This window comes from Rattus norvegicus, chromosome 12 (assembly GCF_036323735.1).
Source record: "Rattus norvegicus strain BN/NHsdMcwi chromosome 12, GRCr8, whole genome shotgun sequence".
NCBI lineage: Eukaryota > Metazoa > Chordata > Mammalia > Rodentia > Muridae > Rattus > Rattus norvegicus.
In genome coordinates, this window is record NC_086030.1 from 40,341,159 (window position 1) to 40,368,762 (window position 27,604).

Here is a 27,604-nt window from a genome sequence, read left to right on the forward strand (position 1 = left end):
AAGGGTTCATTTCCTGTTAGGAAGGAGGCGGTTGGCATCCAGTTCTGTATGTGTTACCTTCCTCCAGCCCCACAGGGCCCCTCTTTCTGGTCTGCCACAGCCAGGTCCCACCTTGGGGAGGCCTCAGTGGGCTGGCTGAGCATCCAAGATTCCTGCCACACAGAGGGGGCAGAATGACCCTTGGAATGTGAATAAAACCAGGGAGGTTTGGGGACTGACATGCCAGGCCCCACGTCACCCACTGTGGCAGAATCCATTAGGAGCTCCGCTTTACAGACAAGGAAACTGAGGCCCAGACACCGAGGACGTAGCAGCGGAGAAGGTGGTGGTGGGGTGAATGCACCAGATTCACATAGAACGGGGTGCACACAGTGGGCAGAGCCTGGCTCAGGGCGGAACCAGGTAGGTCCCAGCCAGCAGCCTGAGCTGCCCTGTGTCTCTGCAGGGGCCTCCAAGAAGTCCACGTCACCTTGGCAGCCAGGCTGGGGGAGGCAGAGGAGAAAATCAAGGTGTTACATTCAGGTATGACCGTGGCTTGGGTGGCAGCCCTCAACAGGGCTTGAAGCATCATGGGGATCGGGGGTATGTCCAGAGAAACAATGAACTTGGGGACATAGATTTGGTGTGGCCGAAGACAGGGGGAAGCAAGAAACAGGGTCAGAAGCTGAGATGGACCCACATGGGGCCAATCTTTGACAGCCTGCACTAAGCCATGGTGCCCGTGACCTAGAGATAGTGACTAGGACAACTGTTAGAGCCAGATTGTCAGGAAGGTGGCTGCTGCCCTGGGCAGCCACCTGAGTAGCCTACTTTCCAAAGTTCTCAGTGCAACTGGAAGCTGTGGGGCTAGCCTGAGCTACCTAGTGTGTTCTACACCAGCCTTAGCCATATTGTGAAACTGTCCCTAAAAACCAAGCCAAGAAAACAGTAAGACTGGGATTTTTCGAGAAAGCTTAGCGACAGGTCACAGACCTCTGTCAGCATGGCTGACCTCGGGGTACAGAGTGGACAGCCCCACAGCCTCACCCAGCTACTGCTCTCTGCACTCCCTGGGCTCTGAGAGTCCCCCGCCCCAGTCAGGAGGGTCCCCCACCTTGCCAGTTCTTCAATCCCGCTCCCGCTGAGACTGACTCCCTGATGGGGTGGGGGCAGAAAGGTAAAGGGGGGAGGTGGGATCACCCAGCTATCCCTCCTCACCCGGCCTCCACCCCTCCCAGCGCTAAAGGCCACACAGACGGAGCTGCTGGAGCTGAGGAGGAAATACGATGAGGAGGCTGCATCCAAGTAAGTGAGCTGGGGACACCTCCTTCCTCGGTCTGCCCCACACAGGCCTCCTCCCTCTGACTCTCTAAGCAACTCCATTCCTCATCCCCAGGCATGCACCTGACCCATCGTCCCATCCTACTCACACACCAGAGTCACAACACCCTTGGACCTACCTGAGTGAGGCCACTGAACAACCTCACCCCTGACCCTGACCCCTGACCCCTGACCTCTGGTTCTACCGTGTGCCCTAGACATTGCTCAGCTTCCCAGTACAACCAGTAGAGGCTAAGTGACAGCATCTAAATGACTCAGAGTGCAATCACGTCTTCAGGTCACCACTCACTTCATAAACATTTATTGAGCACCGACAGTTTACCTGGTACTGGGCTGAGACCCTAGAGGAAACATGAACCCTTGATCCTGTCCTTAAAGGAGACACAGGCAGCAACAGGCTGTGATGAATCCACTCACAGACACTAATGAGCACTTACTGTGTGCTCACAGAAACTAATGAGCACTTACTGTATGCAAGCACTGTACTGAGCATGAAATTGGTTTCTCCAAGGGAAGAGCTGGAGGCAGGGAGGGAAGGCAGGGGTGGCCCAGGCAGGCAGCCTCAGATGACACACCTTGGGCACCTTGGGCAGTTTGTGCCAGCAGAGGCCTCAGGCATACACAAAGCAAGGATGTGACCAGTCATGTCCCACAAGTCCTAGGGTCCCAGAAAGCCAGGCAGACCTGTCCAAAACCCCAGTGTCACAGTCTGGGGGGATGGTACAGTAGACAAGTGACCCCCTTAGGGAGGAGTTACAACAGGAGCATTAAAGGAACTGGTTCTTAGAGGGAAGGGCACTCACTCGCTAGAGGTAAGGTGAGGGAAAGCCCAGGTTGCAGCTCCCGGAGACTGGGCCGTGGGATGCCTTTGAGAAGAGCAGGTAGTAGGCACTGGCAACACTCAGAAGGCAGAGGCAGGCGGATCTCTGCGTTCAAGGCCAGCCTGGTCTACAGATCGAGTTCCAGGGTAGCCAGGGCTACACAGAGAATCCCTATCTCACAAAAAGAGGTGTGTGTCGGGGAGGAGGGTGGTTGAGGCCCAGTCCCCAGTTCCCAGCAGTCAGGATTTTTCCCACCCAGTGTTTTCTCCTGGGGAGTGTGGAGGGCAGCATCATGGCCCTGCCCTGTGGGCCGAGATACGTGTGGAAGCTGCCAGCCTGTCTCAGGGCCCCTTTCCTCTGTGTCTCAGGGCCGATGAGGTCGGCTTGATCATGACGAACCTGGAGAAGGCCAACCAGGTGAGCAGTAAGCAGGAGTCTCCTGGCGAGGGGGAGAGAGGGGGGGAGAGCAGGGTTGAGGGGGGAGTGGGGCACCCAACCCAGGGCTGGGTTGGGGGTATTTGGACCCAAGCTCTCTGGCCTTGCCAAGCTCCCTGCAGTACCACAGCTCAGGAGCAGCACAGGAAGGGCCTATGACACCCTTATTACTGAGTATCTAACTGTCCGCCTGTGGGTATGGAGGTATCCCCAAGGCCCTGAGGCCAGTCTCTATGGGCACAGTGCAGGCTGCTGAGCCTCTGCTCTGGCCCCCATGGGATCAGTGACCACCCAGGAGAGGCAGGGCCAGGGTGGTGGTAAAAGAGACTTTCCTGGCTTCTGCCCCTGTGGTTGGTTGGAATTTTGTGTTTGTTTCGAGGCAGAGTCTGCTGTATCTCAGGCTGGTCTTGAACTCCCAGTGTAACCTAGGATGATCTTGAACTCCTGATCCTCCTGTCTCCACCTCCCAAGTGCTGGGATTACAGGCGTGTGCCACCACATCCGGTTTAGGCTTTGTATAAACTGTGTTACTGATTGGAACGTGGGGTCTCCTTCATGCTGAGCAAATGCTACCAACTGAGCCATACCTTCAGCCAGCTCCTGTGTGTCTTAGTGATCATTAAACGACCCCTATAGCCGACACTGTGGGTTCTTCTTTCTTCCCCCCTTCTCCACCCTTTTCCCCCTTTAACCCCTAAGACTAAAGAGGAGAGAAAAGAGGCCAGAGAGGAAGGAGCCGATGTTATCGTTAGACTGCTTCCTGCTGACTAGGGGTGTAGAGTTCCTTGAGATAAGTCTGACCTTCGCCATCAGGATATCGGATTTGTTCTTCTTGTTTCTTCTTTGCACACGACGACTTAACAAACTGTGACCAACAGCAAACAACCAACAACCCACCCTACTTCTTGGGGCCGTAGCATGATCTATCCTCTGGAAAGTCCCCAGAATTCCAAATGTTATACAGTCACAGGCATTATCCAATGTTGGCAAAATCACGCCCCTGCTAGAGGACGAGGCACATCACAGTCAGCTGCTGTGTGGACAGTCTGAAGCAGCCCATATTCCCGCACCTGGGATTAAAATGAAACATATTCTTATAATACCTCTGTATTTTTATTTTGTTTTTGTTTTTTTTTTTGTTTTTTTTTTTTTTTGGTTCTTTTTTTTCGGAGCTGGGGACCGAACCCAGGGCCTTGCGCTTCCTAGGTAAGCGCTCTACCACTGAGCTAAATCCCCAGCCCCAATACCTCTGTATTTTTAAAAGAAACCAAAACACCAAAGTTGTCACTACAGACCCCCCCCCCCATTTATATCAGTTGCATAGCATTTTTAGTGGTTTTGGTTTTTTGAGAGAGGGCTAGCCTGGGACTTGAAATGTAGACCAGGCTAGCCTGGAGCTCACAGAGCTCTGCCTGCCCCTGCCTTCTTCTGGGACTAAAAGCACCACCAGCCCTATCTTATACTTTAAAAAAAGTAATTCATGGGGAGGGGGAAAAGTAATTCACTCACATAGTTCAAAATTCAGAAAAGGTGAGTGAAGACAGATCTAAGGCAGTGCCTCTTGCCCCAGCAACCTGTCTGACCAGTTTCTGGGCTCTCCTTCCAGAGATGTTCACCCATTTACAAACCAACCAGCAGACCCACACGAGCCTCACCAGCCTCACAGGCTCTACCTGCCTGCCTCTCTGGTGTATGTCTCTCCTGTACCCACCAGCACACATCCACCTACTGCAGGACAGCAGCTTCCGTTTCAGACACCAGCCAACAGATATTTTAGCTGAGAACCACATTTTGTATGCCCAACAGGCAACTTCGCAACTGCAGCGGGAAAACCTGTGCGCTGTGGTCCACGAGTGTGCACTCCTGCGTGCCAATAAAGCTTTATTTGTAAGGACAGAGAGTGGGTTATAGATTGCTGGATCTGCTCTAGCCACACCACCTTAGATGATTGTTTTTTTTTTTTTTTTTTTTTTTGGTTCTTTTTTTTTCCGGAGCTGGGGACCGAACCCAGGGCCTTGCGCTTCCTAGGTAAGCGCTCTACCACTGAGCTAAATCCCCAGCCCCTAGATGATTGTTTTATAGTTAATCCTATCTTTCCCCAGTCCCAACCAACACCTACGCAGTTAACCTCATGGAGACACCATCTCATACAGGCAGGAGCAGATGATGGGTGGGTCCGATTCTCCAAAGAGGGATCATTGGCCAAGGATTCTGTGCCTCCAGGACATGCAAATGGAGCCAAACCGATCCTACCTTTGCAGGGTCTGGTCTGGCTGGCTGATGATGTGGCCAGTACTGTGTGACCAAATGTTTCGCTCTTTGCCAATGACATGGGCTTGAGAAAAGAGATTATAGCCAGGTGTGGTGGTACAGACTTATGGTAGAGACAGGAGGACCAGGAAATGAAAGTTATCCTCAGCTACACATCGAGTTCAAAGTCAGCCCATCTATAGAAGACCCTGAAATAAACGACCAAGTAAATACGTGGATAGAGTTAAGTCCTACCACACCTGTTCCCCCTTTGAGCACTAGGGCCTCCTCTGATGTTTTTAATAACCTCCATTTTGTAAAAGGGAGACTGAGCCCTTAGAAAGCCAAGGGACTCACCCAGAGGCTGCGACAGCCAGTGAACCGAGACCACCTCTGCAGATCCCCCTAGAGCTCAGTCCAGAGCCTGAGAACAAACACAGGCCTGAGTATTGGACAGAACTGCCTAGGGACGGGTGCAGACAGCACCCTTCCTACCCTTCCCTCCCTGGCAGAAAGCGTGTTTTCACTTTTTGGGTTCCAGGTATCCCAGCATCACCTAGAGCCATCTATGACGGCCTCTGTTTAGAAATACAATCTCACCAGAAAAGGTGAGGGGAAGGCAGCTCTTCCTTTGTGCCCACCCTGGGGCTCAGTGACAGGGTTTCCCAGGTCCTGGCCTGCCTGCATTCAGGACTATGGGAACCTAGACCCTTGGAAGTCCAGGGTGGAACAGGTGTAGGGGGTCCTTGTGCTCCTTCTCTCTCACCTGCTCCCCTCTTCTCTTCCCCAGCGAGCAGAGGCTGCCCAGCGGGAGGTAGAAAGCCTCCGGGAGCAGCTGGCATCGGTCAACAGCTCCATTCGCCTGGCTTGCTGCTCCCCGCAGGGACCCGGTGGGGTAAGGATGCACCTGAGAAAGTGGGGGAGGCAGAGGGAGAGATTGGGGGAGCCCATGTCTCTGCACGCAGGAAAAGGCACTGGGAGGGCCATTGTGAATGTGAGCGGGGACACACACGGGTCTCTATACGCAGAAAGCATTGTTAAGGTCAGCGTAGTGAAGAGTTACAGTGACCGGCTAAATCAACAGGGTACCGCCGTGTGCGTGCTGCTTTAAGTGTGCAAGCTTCCACTGACTATTGTTTAATGAAAAGCCTTTTGCCTTCCTTCCGATGCCTTCCTCACCTTGCCTGGGAATGCTGGAGTTGTTCCCCAGGCCAAGAAGGTTCCACCCCATTACAGGGGGGCACTAGGATTGGGACAACAGGGCATTGTGAGTGGTGGCCACCAGAGGGTGCTGCTGAGCACTGAGCTCTCACTGCTTGGTGGTCGCTTGGGACCTTTCAGCCCTGACCAGGGACTGTGAGATGGCTTAGGGCTTGTATTTCAGCCTGTAAGTCCTAAAACTTACAAGCGACCCCGGTGGGACCTGCTCCTTCCGCCAGCCACGTGCTGTAAAGAGCCGGTCCCGGCTACCAAACCCGAGGCGATGATGTCACAACTCCTTCTATAGGTGTGCACACGCTGACCGTGCCTCACTAGCTTACAAGGTTACGGAGAGAACTGCTTGGCTCTAGAAGGAACTGGGGAAGAGCCAATGTTTTTGGCTGTTACCATGAGCAGAGTCAAGCTCTGCTCTTCAGAGTTCATGGCCTCTTGAGCCCACAAGTATGCGTGTCTGGCGTGGTGTGTATCAGCGACTGTGGGTCTTCTATGGCCAAAAAGTTCACTCTGTGTGTGTGTGTGTGTGTGTGTGTGTGTGTGTGTGTGTGTGTTTGCATAAGAATTAAGGAAGGTAAATGTGATTGTGTCCCAAGAGTCTCGGGTGATTTACTAGGTGACTGTCTCACAGAAGTGTCCGGAGAGACTGGGAACTTTGGCCACCTGGGGAGGAGTCACCAGTGTTCCTTAATTAACCCCCAAGGAACCTGCAAATGGCTAAGCAGCCACACTGGAATCCTGGCCGGCCCGTTTGGGAGGCAGTTTTCCTGAGTACAACAGTGGCACTTGATGCTAATTAATTTAATGTATTAATGGCATCCGCTTCCTGTTTTAATTGGCATTTATCTCCAAGGAAGAAGGCTGGATTAGTGGTGGTGGGGTTGTTTTTGTGTGTAAAGAGTTTTTTTTTTCCCTAAGTACTTCTTAGATCGTGTAATGGAGCCCGAGAGATGCCTCACCCAGGTCCCACAGAGAACAGCCTGTCCCCTGTCCTAGATGGAATGAAGACTCGGGGGCAGTTTCAAAGACCCCAGATGGGGGGCAGGCATGGAGCAGATCAGGAGATACCACAGTCACACTGCCTGTGGATGCGATGTGTCTGGTGTGGCCCTGAGGGTCAATGATTTTCTGGATGGGTCATTTCCCTTGGCGAGAGACCTATACTGACCCAGGACCCCAAACCTATTTTGGAATTGTCTTTGCTACAGTTCCTTCCCAGCCAGCTTCTTTCTGTTTTTACTTTTGTATGTGTGTACATATACATGTACACCTATGGCTACATCCATGTATCCGAGTGTTCCTGTGTATACAGAAGCCAGGGGACAACCTTGGATGCTGTTCCCCCAAGGTTATCCACCTCATTTTCTGAGATGGGATTTCTCACTGACCTAGACCACATGGATTAGCCTAGGCTAACCAGGGAGCTCCAGGCATCCAATTGCTTCTGCTTCCCCAGGGGCTGGGGTTATACATGAGGGCCACCACACTCAGCTTTTGCACACAATTCTGGAGATGAAATTTAGGACCCTACTTTACCAACAGACACTTTTTTTTCTAGGTTCTGTTTGTTTGTTTGTTTAGGGGGGGTTATTTTGTTTTGTTTGTCTGTTTGAGGCAGGCTCTCACTGTGTAGCTCAGTCTGACCTAGAACTTGTGGTCATCCCCCTGCCTTTGACTCCAGAGTGCAGAGGTTTTACCATGACACCCAGCCATGGTTGTACTTTTGACAGCAAAAGTCCTGACTGGAGTGTGGCTTACGTAAGCAGAACCGTGCAGGCCGCACGACAGTATCAGATCACCAGACAGAAGTTCCCTTCTGCCTGAGGTCCAGGGATGGCATGCTGGGATTCTGCCCCTCAGAGCCACTCACAGCCTTCTTTGTCCCCAGGAGAAGGTGAGCTTCGCCCTGTGCTCAGGGCCCCGGCTGGAGGCAGCGCTGGCTTCCAAGGACAGGGAGATCCTCAGGCTGCTGAAGGACGCCCAGCAGCTGCGGCACTCTCTGCAGGAGCTGGAAGAGGTCTCAGCCAACCAAATCGCTGATCTGGAGCGGCAGCTAGCGGCCAAGTCTGAGGCCATAGAGGCAGGTCCCGGGGTATCAGGGGTGGTGGTGGTAGGCTGGGAGCAAGGGGCCAGCTTCATTAGACCCTTTTGTCTTCCAGAAACTCCAAGAAAAGCTGGAGGCCCAGGCTGACTATGAAGAGATTAAAACAGAGCTGAGGTAACCATGCTGACCAGAACTGTTCAGAAAGCTCCTTACCTCCTCTCCCAGCTGCCCACTCTGGGGTCCGCATCTCCTCCAGTTGGTATCCGGATCGTCAAAACTGGTCCGGTCAGAGCCAGGCATGGTGACACGTGCCCGCTAGTGGCACATTCAGGAGGCCGAGGCAGGAGACCTGTCAGCCCAGCCTGGACCTCAGCAAAACAAACTGGTTGTCCTGGTTCCATTTCTGTCGCTGTGATTAAGCGCCAACAAGGCCATCTTGTAGCTTTCCGGTTCCAGTCTGTCATCCAAGGAAGCCAAGGCTGGAACCTGGAGCAGGAGCTGATGCAGAGGCCATGGAGGGCTGCTGCTTACTGGCTTGCTCCCCATGGCTGGCTCAGCCTGCTTGCTTAGAGCACCCAGGAGCACTTCGGTTGCAGATGGGCTGGGCCTTCGCAATCACTAAATCAAGGAAATGCCTCAGAGTTGCCTACAGGCCAGTCTCATGGAGGCATCTTCTCAGTGAAGGCCCCGTCTTCCCAAAAGACTCTAGCCCGTGTCAGGTTGATAGAGAAAAGAACCAGCACACTGGTCCTTTTCCACGAAGAGGTGGAAATAGTTACCTTGTCACCGTGCAGAAGCTGGGGACTTGCACGGCAGCCAGATCAGAGCAAGCAGTGGGCATGCGGGGCTCACCAGAACACGTGACTTCAGGCCTGCAGTTGGCACAGTTTTTCAGTTGACAGTTGTCCCTTGGTGTCACCAGGGTGAGATGCCTAAGCCCCGGGCCTGATATGACCACAGCAGTGTCCCCCATGGTACCTAGGCTCAGCTTCTTGTGACTTTATCGTCTCTTCTCCCATGTGCACAGTGACTGCACATCTCCCCCTTCCTGTGAGGCCACCTTCATACTTAGTGTGCAGCCCAAGGCAAATCCAGTTTGCATTTTGGAACTTTCTGGAAAAATATGTATTTGACAGTTTCTCCCTATGTCCACCTAAAACCCCAAGGCAGGGTGGCTCAATGGCAGAGGACATGTATGGTATGCAAAAGGCCCCGGGTTCCTTCCTGAGAACCACAGAGGAGGGGAGAGAAAGGGGTGAGGGAAAGCGAGGAGAAAGGCAGAAAGAAGAGACAAAAGGAAGAACAGATTGGTGGGCCCAGACATTTGTAATTCCCAGCACTTGGGAAGTAGAGGCAGGAGGATCAGGAATCCAAGGCTAGCCTCCACTACATAATGAGTTTGAGGCTAGCCTGGACTACATGAGACCATATGTAAAAGGAAATATAGAAAAGAAAAAAAGAAAGGCAAGCATGGCTTAGTGTGGTGGGTGTGGTACAAGCCTTTAATCCCAGCACTGGGGAAGTAGAGGCAGGTAGATCTCTGTGAGTTCAAGGCCAGCCTGGTCTACAGAGTTCCAGGATAGCCAGGGCTACACAGAGAGACCCTGTCTTGGGGAGCAGGGGACAGGGGTGGGTGAGAGGGATGTGGAGGGAGGGGAGGCAAGTACACTATAAGCCCACAGGTCACCTGGGACGAGTCCAAAGCAGTGAAGGCATAGGCAGCACCCCACTCGGGGCTCTCCTCCTGCTAGGCCTGCTGACCTCAGGCCCCTCTGCTTTCTCCGGCAGCATCCTGAGAGCCATGAAGCTGGCCTCCAGCACGTGCAGCCTCCCACAGGTACATATCCCTGCCACCATCCCTGTCCCCAAAGCCGACCACCCCCAAGTCTGCACCAACCATGCCTTCTCAGCCTTGCTTCCCCTCCCCTCAGGCGCTGGGCAAGCCTGACGACCCACTGCTCATGGCCAAGGATGCCTTCTTCCCCACACAGAAGCTCCTGCTGGAAAAGCCCGCGCTGCTGGCCAGCCCTGGTAGGAGACGAGAAACACCCCGAGGGTCAGTTGGGCCGAGGGCTGGGCAAGGGTGCCCCAGGACTTTTCATGCCCCAGGCTCACTGCCATCCACGAGGCCAGGGGTGTGGGCTGAGCACCTACTGGGTGATGCTTGAGCACCTACTGGGTGATGCTTCCCATATCTGAGGTCACAGGCAGACCCGAGGCTCCCAGTGGCTTCCCTGGACCCTGACTCCAGCTGGATCCTGGAACTTTAAGAAGTCAGGGGTCAGGAGCGGGAGGTGTCTGTACCCTATCCTACAGCCAACCCCCAGGGCATGGCCCACAGCTTCAAATTTCCCTTCTGCCCACAAGTGGCTCAGTGGCCTCGTAGCCTGGTGACCGTCCCCAAGGTGGCAGTTTCATTTGTCTCTTAAATGGAAAGTGTTAGGTGGCCCGAGTGACTAGGCACGGGGTGACCGTGAGTCCGTTCCTACTTGCTAGGGTAATGTTCCCAATGGTGGCAGATGGGTCCCACAAACTAGCATTTGAAGCGGGTCTGAGGAAGTGGGGTTTGGTATTGGGGGGTGGGGGGCAACAGCAAGCATGGGTATTTATGGCCTCTGAAGCCTTAGCCCTCCCCTCATCCTGTCCCCCCATTACCCGTATTCCCTGTCCCTGCTTTCTTTTTCCCTCCCCACCCTCTCTCTCTAACCATCTCTTCGCCTCTGCACATCCCTCCCCTCCATTACCATTGGTACCTCTGCACCTCTGTCTGTCTGTCTGTGTCTGTCTGTGCATCCCCCCTGGTGTTCTAGAGGAGGACCCCTCGGAGGATGACTCTATCAAGGGCTCACTGGGCATGGAGCCCTCCTACCCTCCTCAGCTTCCACCTCCGCCAGGCCCTGAAGACCCGCTGTCCCCAAGCCCTACGCAGCCCCTGCTGGGCCCCAGCCTGGGTCCTGATGGACCAAGGACTTTCTCGCTGTCCCCCTTCCCCAGCCTGGCACCGGGGGAGAGGCTGGCTGGGGACCCACTGCTGTCCAAACATATGATGGCCCCAGTTGCCTTCAAAGGGGAAACGGGCAACCTGCTGGCATTCCCACCGGCCTTCTATGGCGGTGCCAAGCCTCCAACGGCTCCTGCCGCCCCAGTGCCCGGCCCTGAGCCCTCTGGGGCCCCAGAGCCTGTGGACGGGGCTGGGCCAGAGGAGGAGCAGCTGGACACGGCCGAGATCGCCTTCCAGGTGAAGGAGCAGCTTCTGAAGCACAACATTGGCCAGCGTGTGTTTGGCCACTATGTGCTGGGACTGTCGCAGGGCTCGGTGAGTGAGATCCTGGCACGGCCCAAGCCGTGGCGCAAGCTCACGGTGAAGGGCAAGGAGCCCTTCATCAAGATGAAGCAGTTCCTGTCGGATGAGCAGAACGTGCTGGCCCTGCGCACCATCCAGGTGAGGCAGCGAGGTGAGCTATGGAGCAGCCCCACTGCCACCTGAGCCAGGGGTGACCCTCAGGGTGGGCAGGCTGCCACCCTGTGTGCCTTGGTCTCCCAATCTCAAGGGAAAGACTCGGGACCTTGCTCCCTCCCGCACTGGGCCACCCCTCCCTCGCTCTGCAGCCCTTTCTGAGCAGCTGAGCCTCAGCTCTGGGCCAGTTCCTCAGTTTCCCCCTCTGTCGGCCCCTGGGGGAGGGGCTAAAAGGACCCAGAGCACTGAACACTGCACCCTGAATGGCCGGACTGCTTAAGAAGTTAAGAAGCTGTGGGGGGTGGGGTGGAGGGTGTTTAGGGGGATGTTGAAAGGGAATAACCATCGAAATGTAAATAAGAAATAATACCCAAGTTAATAAAGATAAAAAAAAAAAGTTAAGAAGCATCAGCTCGGGGTTGGGGATTTAGCTCAGTGGTAGAGCGCTTGCCTAGCATGCGCAAGGCCCTGGGTTCTGTCCCCAGCTCCGGGAAAAAAAAAAAAAAAGAAACGTCAGCTCTTAACCATTACCATCCTGACCCATTACTGTTAAGCCAGGGTCTCCTTGCTGTTAACGTAGCTCAGCGCTAACCACTGACCTAGCACGCACAGGGCCCCAGTTCCAGTCCCAGCCCCAAAGCTGGAGTCACTACACCACCTGCCATTACACACACACACACACACACAGTATGGTCCATATCCTCCTGCCCACCTCTAGAGCCTGACCACCCCCCACCTGCAGGCCCCACAGCCGCCACCTTCGTGCCTCCCCCAGGCAGCATCACCCCGAGAATCCGAACTCCTGAGACCGGCTCAGACGACGCCATCAAGAGTATCCTGGAGCAGGCCAAGAAGGAGATTGAGTCTCAGAAAGGGGGTAAGTATGGCCCCAGCCAGTGACCTCTGACCCTTGTCTGCACCACCTCTGTTACCCCAGAATGTTCCAAGGCCAGGTATAACCTCCAGGACCCTAGAAGCCTGCCTGGAGCACAGAGGTACGCCACTGTATCTCTGGTAGCTCACTACCGCCCCTACAACAAAATCTCAGCTGATCAGCAAGACCCCGCCAAACCTCTCCCAGGACTCTTCTGGTCTGGCCCACTATGGACCCTGAGACTATCCCCGTGCCCAGGAAATCTCCCACTCACTTTCTTACATGCTTCTCCTCCTCCAGGAAGCCTCCCACCCTATCCAGACAGGCTGGTATGCTTCCTGCTATGACCTAGCAGGGCTGGCCATAAATCCTGGCTCAGAGGCTGATTCTCTGTGTGGCCTTGTACTGGTGACTTCGCCTCTCTGTGCTTCCCTCTTCTCATCTCTAAGAAGGGAATGACATTAGCTCTCCTTCCTGCAGGCTGTGGGAGGATCACGTGAGGTCAGCTCACCAGCCAGGGGCAGGTACACACAAGATTGTGTGGACAGAGCATTAGAGTCAAAACTGGCTTCTTTCTTCTGTTCCTGCACTCAATGACTCTGGCGGTATGGCTGTCCCTGCCACTGGCTTGGGGGCTTCTGTGGCCAGCACCAGGTTGCACACTGAGATCCTGCACTGTATCCTGGGACGCTGGGCCCAGTCCTCCCACCCCACTGTGCGGTCTCTGCTGCCCCCTGGTGGAGGGTTGATGCAGGTGTTCCAGTCACAAAGTCCTAGGAGGAAAATGTGTGAATGACTGACCTAATGTGGAGGCCCCTCTGTCCCTGGGAGAGGCCACAGGAGAGGGGACATACCCAGCAGGAGTTGACACTTCCCTACCAGCTAATCCTCTGAACCATTCGTGATTTTTTTTTTAAGATTTATTTATTTATGTATATGAGTACACTGTCGCTATCTTCAGACACACCAGAAGAGGGTGTCAGATCCCATTTCAGATGGTTGTGGTTGCAGGGAATTGAACTCATGCTCTTAACCACTGAGCCATCTCTCTCTCTCTCTCTCTCTCTCTCTCTCTCTCTCTCTCTCTCTCTCTCTTTCTTTCTTTCTTTCTTTCTTTTTTTTTTTAAGACAGAGTCTCTCTGTGTAGCCCTGGCTGTCCTGGAATTTTTCTCTGTAGACCAGGCTGGCCTTGAACTCACAGAGATCTGCCTGACTCTTACGGGGACACCTTAGCCTCTCAATTGGGATTAAAGGTGTGCTGCACCACCACCACCACGGGCTCCTACTGAATGCTAGTAGGAGGGCTACAGATGTGGGTGAGGTCTCAAGTCCAATCACACAGACCGTGTGTGACCGTGGGTGCCTGACATTCACACTGCTTCCCCTCCAGGGCCAGAAACAGATGGGGGGAGCCTTAAAGTCAGCGGTAGGGCTAAAGGGAATGCTCACGCGCAGTACTAAGCTGCAAGGGTGGCCACACACCCCATTCCCACCCCCCATATGCTCCAGACATCTGGGAAAGCCAAGCACAGGGGACTGACCAGCCATCCCGGAGGATGAGGGGCATGTGGCTGCAGCGGTGGCAGCAGCAGCAGCAGCAACAACAGGCCTTTACTCCCAGCACTCAGGAGGCAGAGGCCAGGGGATCTCCAAGTTCGAGGCCACCCTGGTCACAGCGGAAGTTCTAGGACAGCTGGGGCTACCCAGAGAAACCCTGCCTCAAAGAAACAAGAAATGAGCTGGACTGGCTGGAAACAGCCTAAGTATCCGGCAGCAGGGGGTTGGGTAAGGAAGCAGGTGTGACCCCTGTGGCCCTAAACAAGGAGTTTGCTCTAGTTTGGTTGTCTTTTGTGATGTTGGTGTTGAACCCAGTATCTCCTGAGTTCTAGGCTCCACCCCACCTACCCACCCCCAGCTCCATTACCCAGTCCTTAATAAAAATAGCTCATGTGCTGTGCAGGCGGCTGGCCTTGAACTCCTGCTTTAGCCTACCTAGTGGCTGAGATGGCAAGCAGGCCTATCCCCAGGCTCAGCTGGAAGAGGGGAGTCTCAATTTGGGGTGAAATTACACGACGTGAGATTAACAAATGTATCTGGTACACACAGGCCAGAGGAGGACATCGGGTGGCCCAAGTCGCCCCAAGACAGGGTTTTTTTTTTTTTTTTTTTTTTTTTACTGATCCTGGGGTTGGCTTTTTTTTTTTTTTTTTTTTTTTTTTTCGGAGCTGGGGACCGAACCCAGGGCCTTGTGCTTGCTAGGCAAGTGCTCTACCACTGAGCTAAATCCCCAACCCCTGGGGTTGGCTTTAATAGTTTCTTTCTGTCACCATTCCAGTGCATTCTCAGCCCCTAAAGAGACAAGCCTGTCGGGTAAGCAACCACTCCCCAGTCTGCTGCTGGACTTTGAAGCCATGTGACCGGCACTTCCTGGGTCATTATCCTTGGCTCCCTTCCTGTTTTAAATGTTTTCCTCTGTTCCAGCGTGGACCCATGCTGGGTTACTTTCCGTGACTGGTAGTGTTCTGTTACTTTTAGTTTGCAAGAAATGTTATTCTAATGGCTGTGGGGTGGTCCCCACAGGGAAGGATCCTGGAGGAAGGTCGTAGTGACCTGCCTGGCCTAGTAGTCAGAAAACACTTCCTAGAGGGTAGAGGCAGCCCCTAGTCACACCCTGATCAATTGCTGTCCTGAGACACGGCCTGGGTTTGTGACACTCTCTCTCTGCTTACTTCTTACGTGGACTTTTTGTTTGCCCAGCCTCATTAACCACTGTTTTTTCTTTGGACATTTGGGTTTCCGCCATGGTTTTTGTTGTAGAATTCATGAAAGAGCATCTTTGAGTTACTGACTCTTTCTCGACCTTGGAGAAAAGGAATGCTTTCTCCACATATACTAAGATTTTGCTATTGGCCTGATTTTTTAATGCCTGCCTAATATTGCACCAGACGGACAGACATACCATGACTTACCAGTCCTCCCGTTGTTGAGGGGCCCCCGTCCACCCTCTCAACCTTCCCACAGGTGAGTCCAAGAACTCCCCTGCCTCCGTGAGCATCCCCAACGGCACAGCTTCCTCCAGCACCTCGGAAGACGCCATCAAGAACATTCTGGAACAAGCCCGCCGCGAAATGCAAGCCCAGCAGCAGGCCCTGCTGGAGATGGAGTCGGGTCCCAGGGGCCGCTCAGTGCCTCCCTCTCCTCCGGAGCGGCCCTCGCCAGCCACTATGAGCCAGAATGGGGCCCTGGCCTGCGTGAAGCAGGAAGACGGCGGCTGCAGCAGCAGCAGTAGCGGCAGTGCGCAGGCGCCGCTTGCTGTCCTGTCCCCCGCTGCATTTGTGCAGCGGATCATCCGCAAGGTGAAGTCAGAGATCGGCGACGCTGGCTACTTTGATCACCACTGGGCATCAGACCGTGGTCTGCTCAGCCGTCCCTACGCCTCCGTGTCACCTTCCCTCTCCTCCTCCTCCAGCTACTCGGGACAGCCCAATGGGCGAGCCTGGCCCCGTGGGGACGAGGCAACCATTGCCCCTGAGGACGAAGCGGCTACGGGCATGGGGGAGGACGAGGCCCCCAGGGTGGGAGAGCTCAAGGCCGAGGCCGGAGTCTCCGAGGTGGGTGGCGGGCGACTGCCCTACTACCCAGCGTATGTGCCCCGCACACTCAAGCCCACTGTGCCGCCCCTAACACCCGAGCAATACGAGCTATACATGTACCGGGAGGTAGACACTCTGGAGCTCACCCGCCAGGTCAAGGAGAAGCTAGCCAAGAACGGCATCTGCCAGCGCATCTTTGGGGAGAAGGTGTGGACTGCGGGGGATGGGGGAGGTTTGCAAGGGTAGGAGGGACGGGGGGGGGGGGGGGGAGGAGTGGCAGGAGCAAGGCCCACTGAGACCTCAGCCCTAAGACCTATAGACTGGAGGGTGACCCAGGTAGGAAGCTACTCCTTGGCAGCCCAGTCAGATGTCTGTCATGCATCTAGTTATCCCTGGACCCTGAGCCAGTTAGCAGCCAGTCCCCTACCCTCTACAGCCTTTGTAGTTCCCATGATCCAGCCATGATCCATGAAGGGTAAGGATTCAGTCCAGCCTATTCCTTAATGTTCCCAGCCAGTACTGGAACTTTAGGTTTAAAGAGGAGAGGTTCGAGAAAGGGTCACAAAGCTAGAACTGGGAGAAGAGACTTAAGCAGGAGGTTCAGAGTAGCATCCTGGAGGGGACCATGGCATGCCCTTAAGGATCAGGTTCTGGGGACACAGGGCAGCGCCGAGAGCGGGTTCTAAAGGGCCTGGGAGGGGCCAGGAAGGCCACATATGGGATTTGCTGACCCACCTTCCACCTGCAGGTCCTGGGACTGTCTCAGGGCAGCGTGAGTGACATGCTGTCACGGCCAAAGCCATGGAGCAAGCTGACACAGAAGGGCCGGGAGCCTTTCATCCGCATGCAGTTGTGGCTATCAGACCAGCTGGGCCAGGGCCAGGCCCCAAACCAGCAGCCCAGCGCTAGCCAGGGTGAGTGAGGGCACAGGCTCTACCCCAAGTCAGTAGGCTCAAGTGCCCGCCTCTGGGGGTTGGGGATTTAGCTCAGTGGTAGAGCGCTTGCCTAGCAAGGGCAAGGCCCTGGGTTCGGTCCCCAGCTCCGAAAAAAAAAAAAGAAAAAGAAAAAAGAAAAGTGCCCGCCTCTGCCCTCTCTCCATCCCAAACGCCATTCAACTGTGTCACCTGGACAGCTGTCCCTGACCCATGCTCCCTTTTCGCTCCTCTGTCCCCCATGGAAGGAGGTTTCCACCCAGCAGAGGTGCAGAAGGCCCGGGCCCAGGCAGTTAGAACAGGGAGGACAAACACAGCTAGCAGAGCCCTGTGCCCCAACATGATCAAACTCGCCAGCTCCCTAGAGACTCCATGCTGTTCTTCTGAACCTATCTTAGCACAGGCCTGGGCCAGTTCTGTTCGGAGGTGACGCCATCCTCAGAGTGGAGCCTAAACTTTGCAGGGCTAGAAACAAGAGGCGCAGAGGGTTACCTGAAGTCACAGGGCCCATATGCAGGGATGCTGGGGTCCTGCAGGTAGCATTTATTTCAGAATATGTGGCTTCGGGCAGGATGGCCCACCTGCTCCAGAGACCACAAAGGAGCAATGAATGTAGCCAGGGGTTGGTAACCCAGTCAGTAAAATGGGGAACTGGCAAAGAAACCATACCTCAAGTCACAGAAATGAACCAGGACTTCTAGCAGGGTTACAAACCAGAACAGAGTATCGGGTGACAGAATTTCAGGTCCCACCTCTGTGACAGGATTAGAGCTCCCTTTCAATTTGTGGCTAAAAAAAAAGGATAGGCTATTGGTAGACTGACAGATGGCAGTGGACAGACAGAAGGCAGACTGTAGACAGACAGATGACAGGCAAGACAAACATCTGACAGAGACCGATAAGCAACAGAGGTGACAGGAGGCCAGACAGGTGGCAGTGAGGCGGGAGACAGGCCAGACAGGTGGTGGACAGGTAAGCAGCACTCTGGGCGGGGGGAGGGCAGGGACAGAGGCAGAAGGATTGTGAGTTCAAAGCCATATATGGAGACTCATATCTCAAATTAAAAGTTTTGAAAGAAGTTGAACCATCATGCAGTAGAAAGTGCTTTCCTGGGGGAGGGTCGGTCCCTTCTTGGGTACACTGTGGTGGCTACAAGTGTATGGTACCAGTCTGAGCTCTGACAAGCCATCCTGCCCAGGCACACCCCGGCTGTGACTGCTCCACTGTCTCTCTCCTGCAGCCAGCCCCACGGAGCCAACGTCCTCACCATCACCTCCCCCAAGCCCCACGGAGCCTGAAAAGACTTCCCAGGAGCCTCTGGGCCTGTCCCTAGAAAGCAGCAAGGAGAATCAGCAACCAGAGGGCCGGGCCAGCTCCACCCTGGGTGGGAAGCCCCTCTCAAGCAGCCAGACTACGGGGGGCATCCAGGAGATGGTGGCCATGTCCCCAGAGCTGGACACATACTCCATCACCAAGAGAGTCAAGGAGGTCCTCACGGACAACAACCTAGGTACGTGGTGGGGGCCCAAGCTCTGCCTGCAGCCTTAGCTCTTCTCAGCTTGGAGCACAGCGTCACTGGGACTTCCAATGGAAGTCCAGCCAGCCCTGAGGATGCAACACCATGTTAGGCACATGACTCTGACCAGGGCCCCTGCCAAGGAACAAAGGGGAGGTAGCGCATCTGGGCTCTCAAAATGGCCCTTCAGGGGCCTTAAGAAGCCTCAGTCACTTCAGCAATGATGTTTCCCCATGACCATGTGCTGTGCTCTTGGGGAGCCAGCAAGAAGTGTAGCATTTTCCTTCACTATTTCATACATTCCTCCGAGTCACAGATGCATGCCAGCTCTACCCCCAACCAAGGATGCTGTCACTGTGACTTCTATTATGAGAGGAACAGTGTGATCTAAAAATACCACAGGAGCTGGGCACTGTACACATGCCGTAATCCTAGCACTTAGAAGGCTGAGGCAGGAGGATTGCCATAAGTTCAAAGCCTGCCTAGGCTATAGCGTGAGGTGAGACCTTTCCTCAAAAACAAATAAACAAAAACAAAACAACAACAACAAAAAAAAAAACCCTAAAGTTAAAAGTCAGATAGGCTTGGCAAATGGTTGGAGTTTGAACCCCCTGCAAACTCCAAACTCCAAACCCGACTCCAAAAGCTGAAGTTTAGAGAGTAATCGACAGCCGAGGTTGACCTCTGGCCTCCCTGTGCCCTGGGTGTATCACACATCTCTGTAATCACAGCCCTTGAGAGCTTGGGGCAAAAGGATCACGAGTCTCAGTTATAGAGTGAGATTCTTAGAACACACAAGTCAAAAGCTCGAGATGGGCAGCGGTGGCGAGAAAGTAGAGTAGCAAGCTTACCCAGGCTGCATGGGATGCATAGGTACCCAGGCAACCTCACCATCAAAGAGTCAAGAGCCTGCCCGGTGCCCTTGGGGAGGTGTTCCTCTAGTCTGATCTTGAGGGGATGATTACTGGCTCAGAGGTCAGACATCGAGACTGAATCTGCGAGGGTATCCTTGGGGGGCGGGAGGGTGGGGTACAAGGAGTCTGCTGGTAGTTTCCTGGGGTGCTCCCCTGAGAAGGAAGAACTTGACTAACATAAGAACAGTTTCTGGGTTACTGTCCAGTGCTGGCCCTCCCCAAACTCTTGTGCAGACAGAGTCCTGGGCCTACCTCCCTGGCCTGCCCCTCTGACTCTCCTGAGAGTGGGTCTCTGCGCTGGGTCTGAGGTGACAGTTGCCCTCTGCCCTGTCCCCAGGGCAGCGGTTGTTTGGTGAGAGCATCCTGGGGCTAACACAGGGCTCCGTGTCAGACCTGCTGTCGAGGCCCAAGCCCTGGCACAAGCTGAGCTTGAAGGGCCGGGAGCCCTTTGTGCGCATGCGGCTGTGGCTGAGCGACCCCCACAATGTGGAAAAGCTTCGAGATGTGAAGAAGCTGGAGAAGAAAGGTGAGAGGCAGGCAGGGGTGGCTGGGTAACCAGGTTCCAGTCCCGCTCTGAAGACCCCAGGCTGACGGCAATCCAGATGCCCACGTCCCCCACCCAAACCACAAAGGGCATTTCACACACCCAGAGCCGGCACACGGCCTTGCTGACCTCAGCTGCACACCACCCCAGCTCCCTCTCAGACCTCCTTCTCTCTTCAAGACAAACTGTTTGTTCCCCAGGTTCTGCAGTAGAGAGCAGGCCCACTGTGTAAGAGACCAGGGTCCCAGTAGTTCCTTCAAGGGCTTGGCTCCCCAAAGGCTGGGGAAGTATGTGGACTTACCTAACATTCACAAAGCCCTGGGTTCATCCCCCAGCACTGCCTAAAACAAACAGGGTAACACATGCCTGTGATCCCAGCACTACCAGGAAAGGCAGGAAGAAGTTCAGCATCATCCGAGGCTACGTAATGAGTTCAAGGCCAGCCTGGGCTGTGTGAGACCCTGTGTCAAAGAAATCAAAACAAGATTTACCTCCAATGACCTAAAGACTCCCGCTAGAGCCTGCTCCTTTTTTTTAAAGATTTATTTATTTTGTATGTGAGTACACTGTCACTGTCTTCAGACACACCAGAAAAGGGCATCAGATCCCATGACAGATGGTTGTGAGCCACCATGTGGTCGCTGGGAATTGAACTCAGGACCTCTGGAAGAGCGGTCGGTGCTCTAACCGCTGAGCCATCTCTCCAGCCCTAGACCCCATTCCTCAAAGGTCCCAGCTCCTCTGAGTAGCGCTCAGCTGGGGCTAAGCCTTCAACTCTGAAGAACCTTCTCGATCTAAACCACATCAGACCTTTGTTCATATTCTGTTACTGTGAAGATGATACCATGCGTCCTACAGTGAGTGGGTTCATTCAAATTATCCCCTCACACAGCACACTGTTCTGAAACTCAGTGGCCTCTCGGGCAGTCTTGGCAGCCACAGAACACCCCAGTTTGAGTGTCCCCTGCCTGCAAGCACCTTTCATGGCCTCTGTAGTGGCTGTGCTCAAGGAACCCCCCGACCCCAGCAGGCCTCACAGGCAACAGGATTCAAGCAGGAGACAGGCCAGCATCTCTAGAGCCAGAAGAGAGGGAATGGGAGTGGGGCAGAGATGGCTCTGAAGGCTGACTGGCCTCTGTCCCTGCTGTTCTAGCCATCTGTGGCAAGCAAGCAGGCAGGTGGGGTGGCGATGACCCCTCAGTCTCCCCTCCCCGTCCCCAGCCTATCTGAAACGCCGATACGGGCTCATCAGCACGGGCTCTGACAGCGAGTCACCGGCAGCTCACTCCGAGTGTCCCAGCCCATGTCTGCAGCCGCAGGAGTTGAGCCTCATGCAGGCCAAGAAGCCACGTGTGGTGCTGGCACCGGCCGAGAAGGAGGCTCTGCGGAAGGCCTACCAGCTAGAGCCCTACCCCTCACAGCAGACCATAGAGTTGCTCTCTTTCCAGCTCAACCTCAAGACAAACACTGTCGTCAACTGGTTCCACAACTACAGGTAACTTCCTTGACACACAGCAGCCGAGGGGGCCATGGGGACACAGAGAGTCACAGGAAGGCCCGAGGCTCATGGGAACACCCTGAGGGTGGCTTTCAGCCTGGGGCGGGGCTGTAGCAGGAACTGGATACACCAACTCTTGTCACCTCCAGCTAAGGGACCCTGAGCCCCATGTTGTAAGCTGTCAACAAGGACCGTGGCGCACCCCCTAGCCAGTATCCACAGGAGGTATTGGTAAACGTGTGGCACAGCCAGCTCTGGCAGTGTGACTCTGTCACTCCTCCTACTCCATGTGGTGGCCTCTAGGACGACACAGGTCAGGCCGAGGCCTGAGGCCCCTCCAGGTGGAGCTAACTGAGACCAAAGGAACACCTGTCTCAGCACAGCAGGCCCCGGGCGTCGAGGTTCCAACACGCGTATCTCCTTTCTTAAACCTTCCGTTCTCCAAGCCAGCTCCAGGGGTCCCAAGTGCTGTCTCTTACCTGAGGCCACAGAGGGCGTCCCAAGGCTGGGCCAGGACCCCATGAAGGAGTTTTGGGAGATTGCAAAGACCACCTCTGAGACCCTACCTACTTACTGAGCAAGAAGGGTCACCAGTGTCCGTGTGGCACGGTGGAGGAGTCTGTCCATCCACTCTGGGGCAGAGAGGAAGAGAAAGGGAGACAGGGGCAGACACACACACACACACACACACACACACACACACACACACACACACGACTGCTTGTTACCACACACACCTTAGCTCTGTGGCTGCGGGCAGGTCATTGACCTCTCAGATGAGTCCACAAGAAGGGACATGATGCCTCTGTCCCCTCAGCACCAAATCAGTCAGATGAAGCAGCCGTGGGAGTGGATAGCCTTCATGGAGCTTTCTCCTCATGCACGATAGGCGCCATAATACCTCGCCTCACCTCCTGAGTGACATGGGGACATCAACTCTGCTTCTCATTGCTCCAGGAGCTGAGCATTCTATCACCATAATGTTCAAAATGCATTACCAACAAACGCACAGCAAGCTGAGCTCTGAGGATCAGTGTTCAAAGCCACCTTCCCCGAGCTGCACATGCAGCCCAAGCTGAGTCATTTCACCCCAGCCTGATTCAAATGGCAAACAAGGAGGAGGGCTGAGGGCCAAGGGACTCTTCCCTCTAGACAGCTTGAATCAAGAAAAGATACTTGATGTGGGTTTTGAAGGACCAGTAAAAGTGTTCTCTATGAGTTTGAGGCTAGCTGGTTTACATGGTGAGTTCCAAGCCAGCCTGGGCTATATAATAAGGCCCTGTCTTGAAAAACAAAAGAGAAAGAAAAAGAAAATCAGGCTCGGTATAAGCATGGCCCTGAAAGAAGGTTGGTGGGCAGGGGACAGGTGACGCTGACAGAGTGCTTGGTGGCATAAGCCTGAAGACCAGATTGTGACCCTCAACCCCGAGATTGTTTTTTAAAGCCATGCATTGGGCCAACCGGCCGGCTCCGAGGGCACCAGTGTCTCCTGACAAGTTTGACAACCTGAATTCAACCCAGGACCCTTGAAGCTACAGGAGAGCCCCGAGTCGTGCAAGTTATATTCTGACCTCACACACACACACACTGAATACATAAATGCAATCTAGATTTTTTTTGAAAGATTTATTTATTAAATGTGAGTACACTGTTGCTCTCAGACACCAGAAGAGGGCGTCAGATCCCATTACAGATGGTTGTGAGCCACCATGTGGTTGCTGGGGATTGAACTCAGGACCTCTGGGAGAGCAGTCAGTGCTCTTAACCGCTGAGCCATCTCTCCAGCCCCCACAATCTAAATGTTTTAAGAAAGAAAAGACACCTACACCTGTGATCCCAAAGCTGAGGTGGAAGAGGCGGGAAGCTTCTGGGGCTCGCTGGCCAGTCAGTCAGTCCAGCCAATGGGTGAGTGCCTGGGTCTCTCACCGGGAGAATGACTGTCTCATGAGCTGAGGTAAAGAGTGATCAAGGATGATGCTTGGCATCAACCTCTGACTTCCATGCCCCACCCCCCAACTTGGTTAAGAGGAAATAAGGTATATGACTGTTGATGGAGGCACCGGCCTACCCTCACTCCTTTTGCCATCACAAAACACGGAGCGATAATAGCTTGGGAAGGAAAGGGTTATTTAACTTACCCATCAGGCCACGGGAGGTCATGGTCAATGAGGGAAGCCAAGGCAGGAACTGAAGCCAAACCCATAGAAGAAGCTTTTTGGCCTACTCACTTGGGCCTACCTAGTTCCTTTCACGCAGTCCAGACTCTGCTGCTGAGGGATATGCTGCCTGCAATGGGCTGGACCCTCCTATATCCATTAACAGTCAAGGCAGCCTCCCACAGACACGACCACGCAGGACAGTCCTTTAGTTGAGGCCCCCTCTACCCATTCTGGGTTGTGTCAACTTAACAACGAAAACTGTACGTCACTCACGTGCAGTGTTGACTTCAGGCTTCCACGCACTCACACACATACACACAGCTCCCAGTTAAAGCACCGGAAGGAAGGTATTTAACGTTAAGTCCCTAGCGTCTGCCCAGCACCTAGTCTGTCCCAGGCACTGGAGGGAGGCAGACACCACCCTGAGCACCTCATGATCAGCTGCTGAGGCCACACAGCGCGTGACAGTCTGCTCTGAGCTGTGAGAAGGAGGAACAGTGGGCAGTGTTCCAGAACATGACTGTAGACATGAGTGTTACTTAGCAGGGGGAGGGGGGCTACAACCACTGTTCTTGTGGACTGAGTCTGGGGTCAGAAGCCTCAGTCAAGCCCCCAGGCTCTCACCCTCGTCTCTGCCACACAGGTCCAGGATGCGCCGGGAGATGCTGGTGGAGGGAACACAGGATGACCCAGACTTTGACCCAAGTGGGGGCTCCAGTGTCCTGCCATCAGGCCACACCCACACAGACCCCACCCCGCAGAGCCCTGACTCAGAGATTGAGGACCAAAAGCCCCCCATGAAGAGCCTGGAGCTGCAGGAACCTGAGAGTCCCGTACACCAAGCAGCCCCAGACAGGGCTGTGGTGAAGATTAAGCAGGAAGAGGGTTTAGAGGTGGATGGGGACAGCCAGCCCCAGGACATAGGGGATCCAGACAGAGGGCAAGGTGGCCCCAAAGAGGAGGATACTCACCCTCTGGGGAACAATGAACTCTCAGAGCTGGTCCCCGGGCCTTTCCTTCCAGGCACACCCAATCCAGACTGCTCTTCATTGCACACCCCCCAAGCAAAAGAGACTGGGGAACAGGTTCACTCAGAGCCTCTGAGTTTCAAGTCCACCTCTGAATCCTCATGCTGCAGCCTGGAGGGGCCACCGAACTCTCCCTCTGCCATCTCCTCGCCAGACCTCATGACATGTGTGTCACCCGCCCCTTCCTCCTCAGCCCCCATCTCCCCATCCCTACCTGGCACCCTACCTGCCAAAGTGCCGAGTACCAGTCCCACTGCTGACCCAGCTGCAGCCTTGCACCCCAGCACTAAGGTGAACCCCAACTTGCAGCGGCGGCATGAGAAAATGGCCAACTTGAACAGTATAATCTACCGACTGGAGAGGGCTGCCAACCGGGAAGAGGCTCTGGAGTGGGAATTCTGAAGCTGGGGCAAGGGACATACCCCAGAGGTCACCTTCCCTCCCTCCCTCCTGCCCTCTCCCAGATGCGGTGGGGCCAGAGAGGCAAGAACTCAGCCATGCAGATGTGGACAACAATGTTAAGCCGTTTACGTTTATTGTTGTATCACTAGTTACCTGAGGTTGTGTGTGAGCAGATGCTACCGCCTCTTCTTTTTGATAGCCCTGCTTGTAGGAGGCACTGGAATCCTGCCCTCATCCTCTCCCCTGCGGGAAGGCAGGAGCAAAAAGGTACCACATTCTCACTCAAAAACTCCAAACTCTTTTAGAAAAATAAAGAAATATTTATAGACCTCTTTCAGCTATTTTAATAAAGGATCCTTTGGAAATTTATCCCCAGCTGATGCTGTTTTGATATTAAAGAGAGTTATAAAATCAGATGCTGTCACTGCTGTTGCGGAGCAGACACAGAAGCTGTGTCATTTTTTTTTTGCCATGAGATGAGATTAAAAGAAGACGATTGTTCAAAGCCATCACAAAACACTAAGACGGACCAAATTCAGAGAACCCTCGGACTGTGGGGTTTGGTCAGCTTTTTTTGCCCTCACGCCTGTCTGTGAGACAACAGCACGATGCTAATGCCCTTCCAGAACCAACCTGTGTTGCAAAGAGAAAGTCCAAAAGACTCTAAATGAAACCCTGAGGATGGGACCGTGCTGGAGGGCTGTCTGCAGCCTACACATCACAGGAGGTCCCATTGCTGGTGGAAATGTTGCCCTTAGCTAATGTGTATGTTGCAAAGGCCTCCACTCCCTGAGTTAGAAGCCTTCTGTCCCAAACTCATTTTCAGAACCCTCGGAAAACTGGGTGTGGGGGAGGTGCTCAAAGAGGAGTGCTAAAGTCAGAGTGACCCTGGCTCCCACCCTGAATCTCGGCTGTACTTAGAAGGCTTCTCCTAAGATCTGAGCCAGGGACTTCTTTCCAGAGAACACTGTGGCTTCCAACTTACTTCCTTGTTTCCAGAAAGGGCAAGTGTTAGTTCACCATTGCCCCCAATGCTCCAAATCCTAGATGTACCCAGTCAGAAACCTCAACTCCATTTCTCACCATCGTCTTTCTCATCCATGCTATCCCTGGAAGGTATCCATGGGTCTGTGGAACTTGGTACGGTCAACATTACCACAGCATGGCCACCATATCCCCGTCGCTTGGTCTGTTCTCATTTTCTTCACAAGATCTGCTTGGGATTAAAGATAGGACCTCCCCCAACTCAGAAGTAATCTTCCAACATCCCGATTGTGATGTCCAGGGACAAAGGTCCCCTTGGATAAGATGGCCTCCATATCGAACGTTGAGTCTCCAGTTTTTATCCCCCCCCCCCACCAAAACTGTGGAAGCTGAATTGGTGACTAATAATGCGTATGTGGCCATCTTTGTTGCCAATCCAGTGCTTGAGGGAAAAACAACCGCTCCATGCAGTGACCATCATGTGAGCCAAAAGGTTTCCAGAAAGGAAAGAAAATAAGGAATGTTCCAGAACTTCTAACTCTCATGCACCCAGCCCAGGCTGCAGACCGTCAACATCAAACAGGCCCTGGAAAACCTCCTTTTCCACACATAACCCTGGCTATGCATTGAGAAGTTTTCCACTATATACATTTTTATTCAGAGGAGGGTATTTTTATATTTTGACACTAGAAAACCACGACGAGTCTTCTGAGGAATCCTTTCTGGGACAAACAAAGCCTGTCTCAGCCTCCACCACCCCAGTTGCAACACATCCACCGGGAAACCACATCTCTTTTCACCTTGAAACTCCACGTTGGGTCAACGGACGACACACCACAGATGCGGCTCAGCAGAATTCACCATGGCTTTGGCTTTAGTGTGACAGGATTTGGTGTGACCTTTGAACACAGAAACCTGGTTGTGTGGAAGCCCATGGATCTGCAAACAGATTCGTCCAGTTCACATCCTACAATGGTTTAAAAAGAGAAAACGCACATGCTCACGCGTGCGTGCGTGCACACACACAGCACACACAGACACACACAGACACACGCACACACAAACTGTTTCTATGAGAGATTGATGAACTTTGTCTAAAATTTTAAAAGAAAGGGACACATTCTGTAAACATGTCTCTAAATACAGAATTGTATAACAATCCTGGGTGTCCCCATTTGTTCCGGAGCTTGGGTACAAGATGGGGTCAGAGTTGATCCTCAGAAGTGTTGTACAAAATGAGGGGTTTTTATTTTCCTTGTGTGTGGGGAGGGTGGGGGTGGACTTTTTTTTTTTTTTTTGGCAAGGTCTTGCTTTATGGCCCCGGATGTCCTGGAACTCAGAGGTCTGTGTGCGTGTGCCTCTGCCTCCTGAGTGTTGGGATTGACTTATTATTTGGGTGTGTGGTGTGTGAGCATAGGCACACTTGTGGAGATCAGAGGACAACTTGCCAGAGCTGATTCTCTCCCATTATGTGGGTTCCAGGGAATGGAACTAGGGCAGTGAGGCTTGCATGGCCAGTGTCTTTTTTTTTTTTTTTTTTCTTTTTTTTTTTTTCTTTTTCTTTTTTTCGGAGCTAGGCAAGCACTCTACCACTGAGCTAAATCCCCAACCCCCTTAC

The 27,604-nt window shown here is 53.8% G+C and overlaps 1 protein-coding gene across 18 annotated transcripts in view; it reads left to right on the top strand.

The window, feature by feature from the left end:
- The window catches only part of Cux2 (cut-like homeobox 2), a 199,902-nt gene extending 172,757 nt beyond the window's left edge, over window positions 1-27,145 (top strand). For 14 of the 18 annotated variants that reach the window (XM_039089254.2, XM_039089256.2, XM_039089257.2 and 11 more), the window contains 16 exons: window positions 446-522; window positions 1,218-1,284; window positions 2,510-2,558; window positions 5,617-5,721; window positions 7,930-8,121; window positions 8,201-8,259; window positions 9,874-9,922; window positions 9,996-10,116; window positions 10,896-11,540; window positions 12,285-12,419; window positions 15,438-16,216; window positions 16,758-16,923; window positions 18,182-18,451; window positions 19,709-19,897; window positions 21,137-21,410; window positions 24,216-27,145. In XM_039089254.2, the coding sequence (XP_038945182.1) occupies window positions 446-522; window positions 1,218-1,284; window positions 2,510-2,558; window positions 5,617-5,721; window positions 7,930-8,121; window positions 8,201-8,259; window positions 9,874-9,922; window positions 9,996-10,116; window positions 10,896-11,540; window positions 12,285-12,419; window positions 15,438-16,216; window positions 16,758-16,923; window positions 18,182-18,451; window positions 19,709-19,897; window positions 21,137-21,410; window positions 24,216-25,002 (3,964 nt within the window). In that variant the 3' untranslated portion in view covers window positions 25,003-27,145. The remainder of the gene's footprint in view (window positions 1-445; window positions 523-1,217; window positions 1,285-2,509; window positions 2,559-5,616; window positions 5,722-7,929; window positions 8,122-8,200; window positions 8,260-9,873; window positions 9,923-9,995; window positions 10,117-10,895; window positions 11,541-12,284; window positions 12,420-15,437; window positions 16,217-16,757; window positions 16,924-18,181; window positions 18,452-19,708; window positions 19,898-21,136; window positions 21,411-24,215) is intronic. The other 4 variants (NM_001415781.1, NM_001271380.1, XM_039089248.2 and 1 more) reach the window with 3 other exon arrangements.
- The last annotated feature ends 459 nt before the right edge of the window (window positions 27,146-27,604 follow it).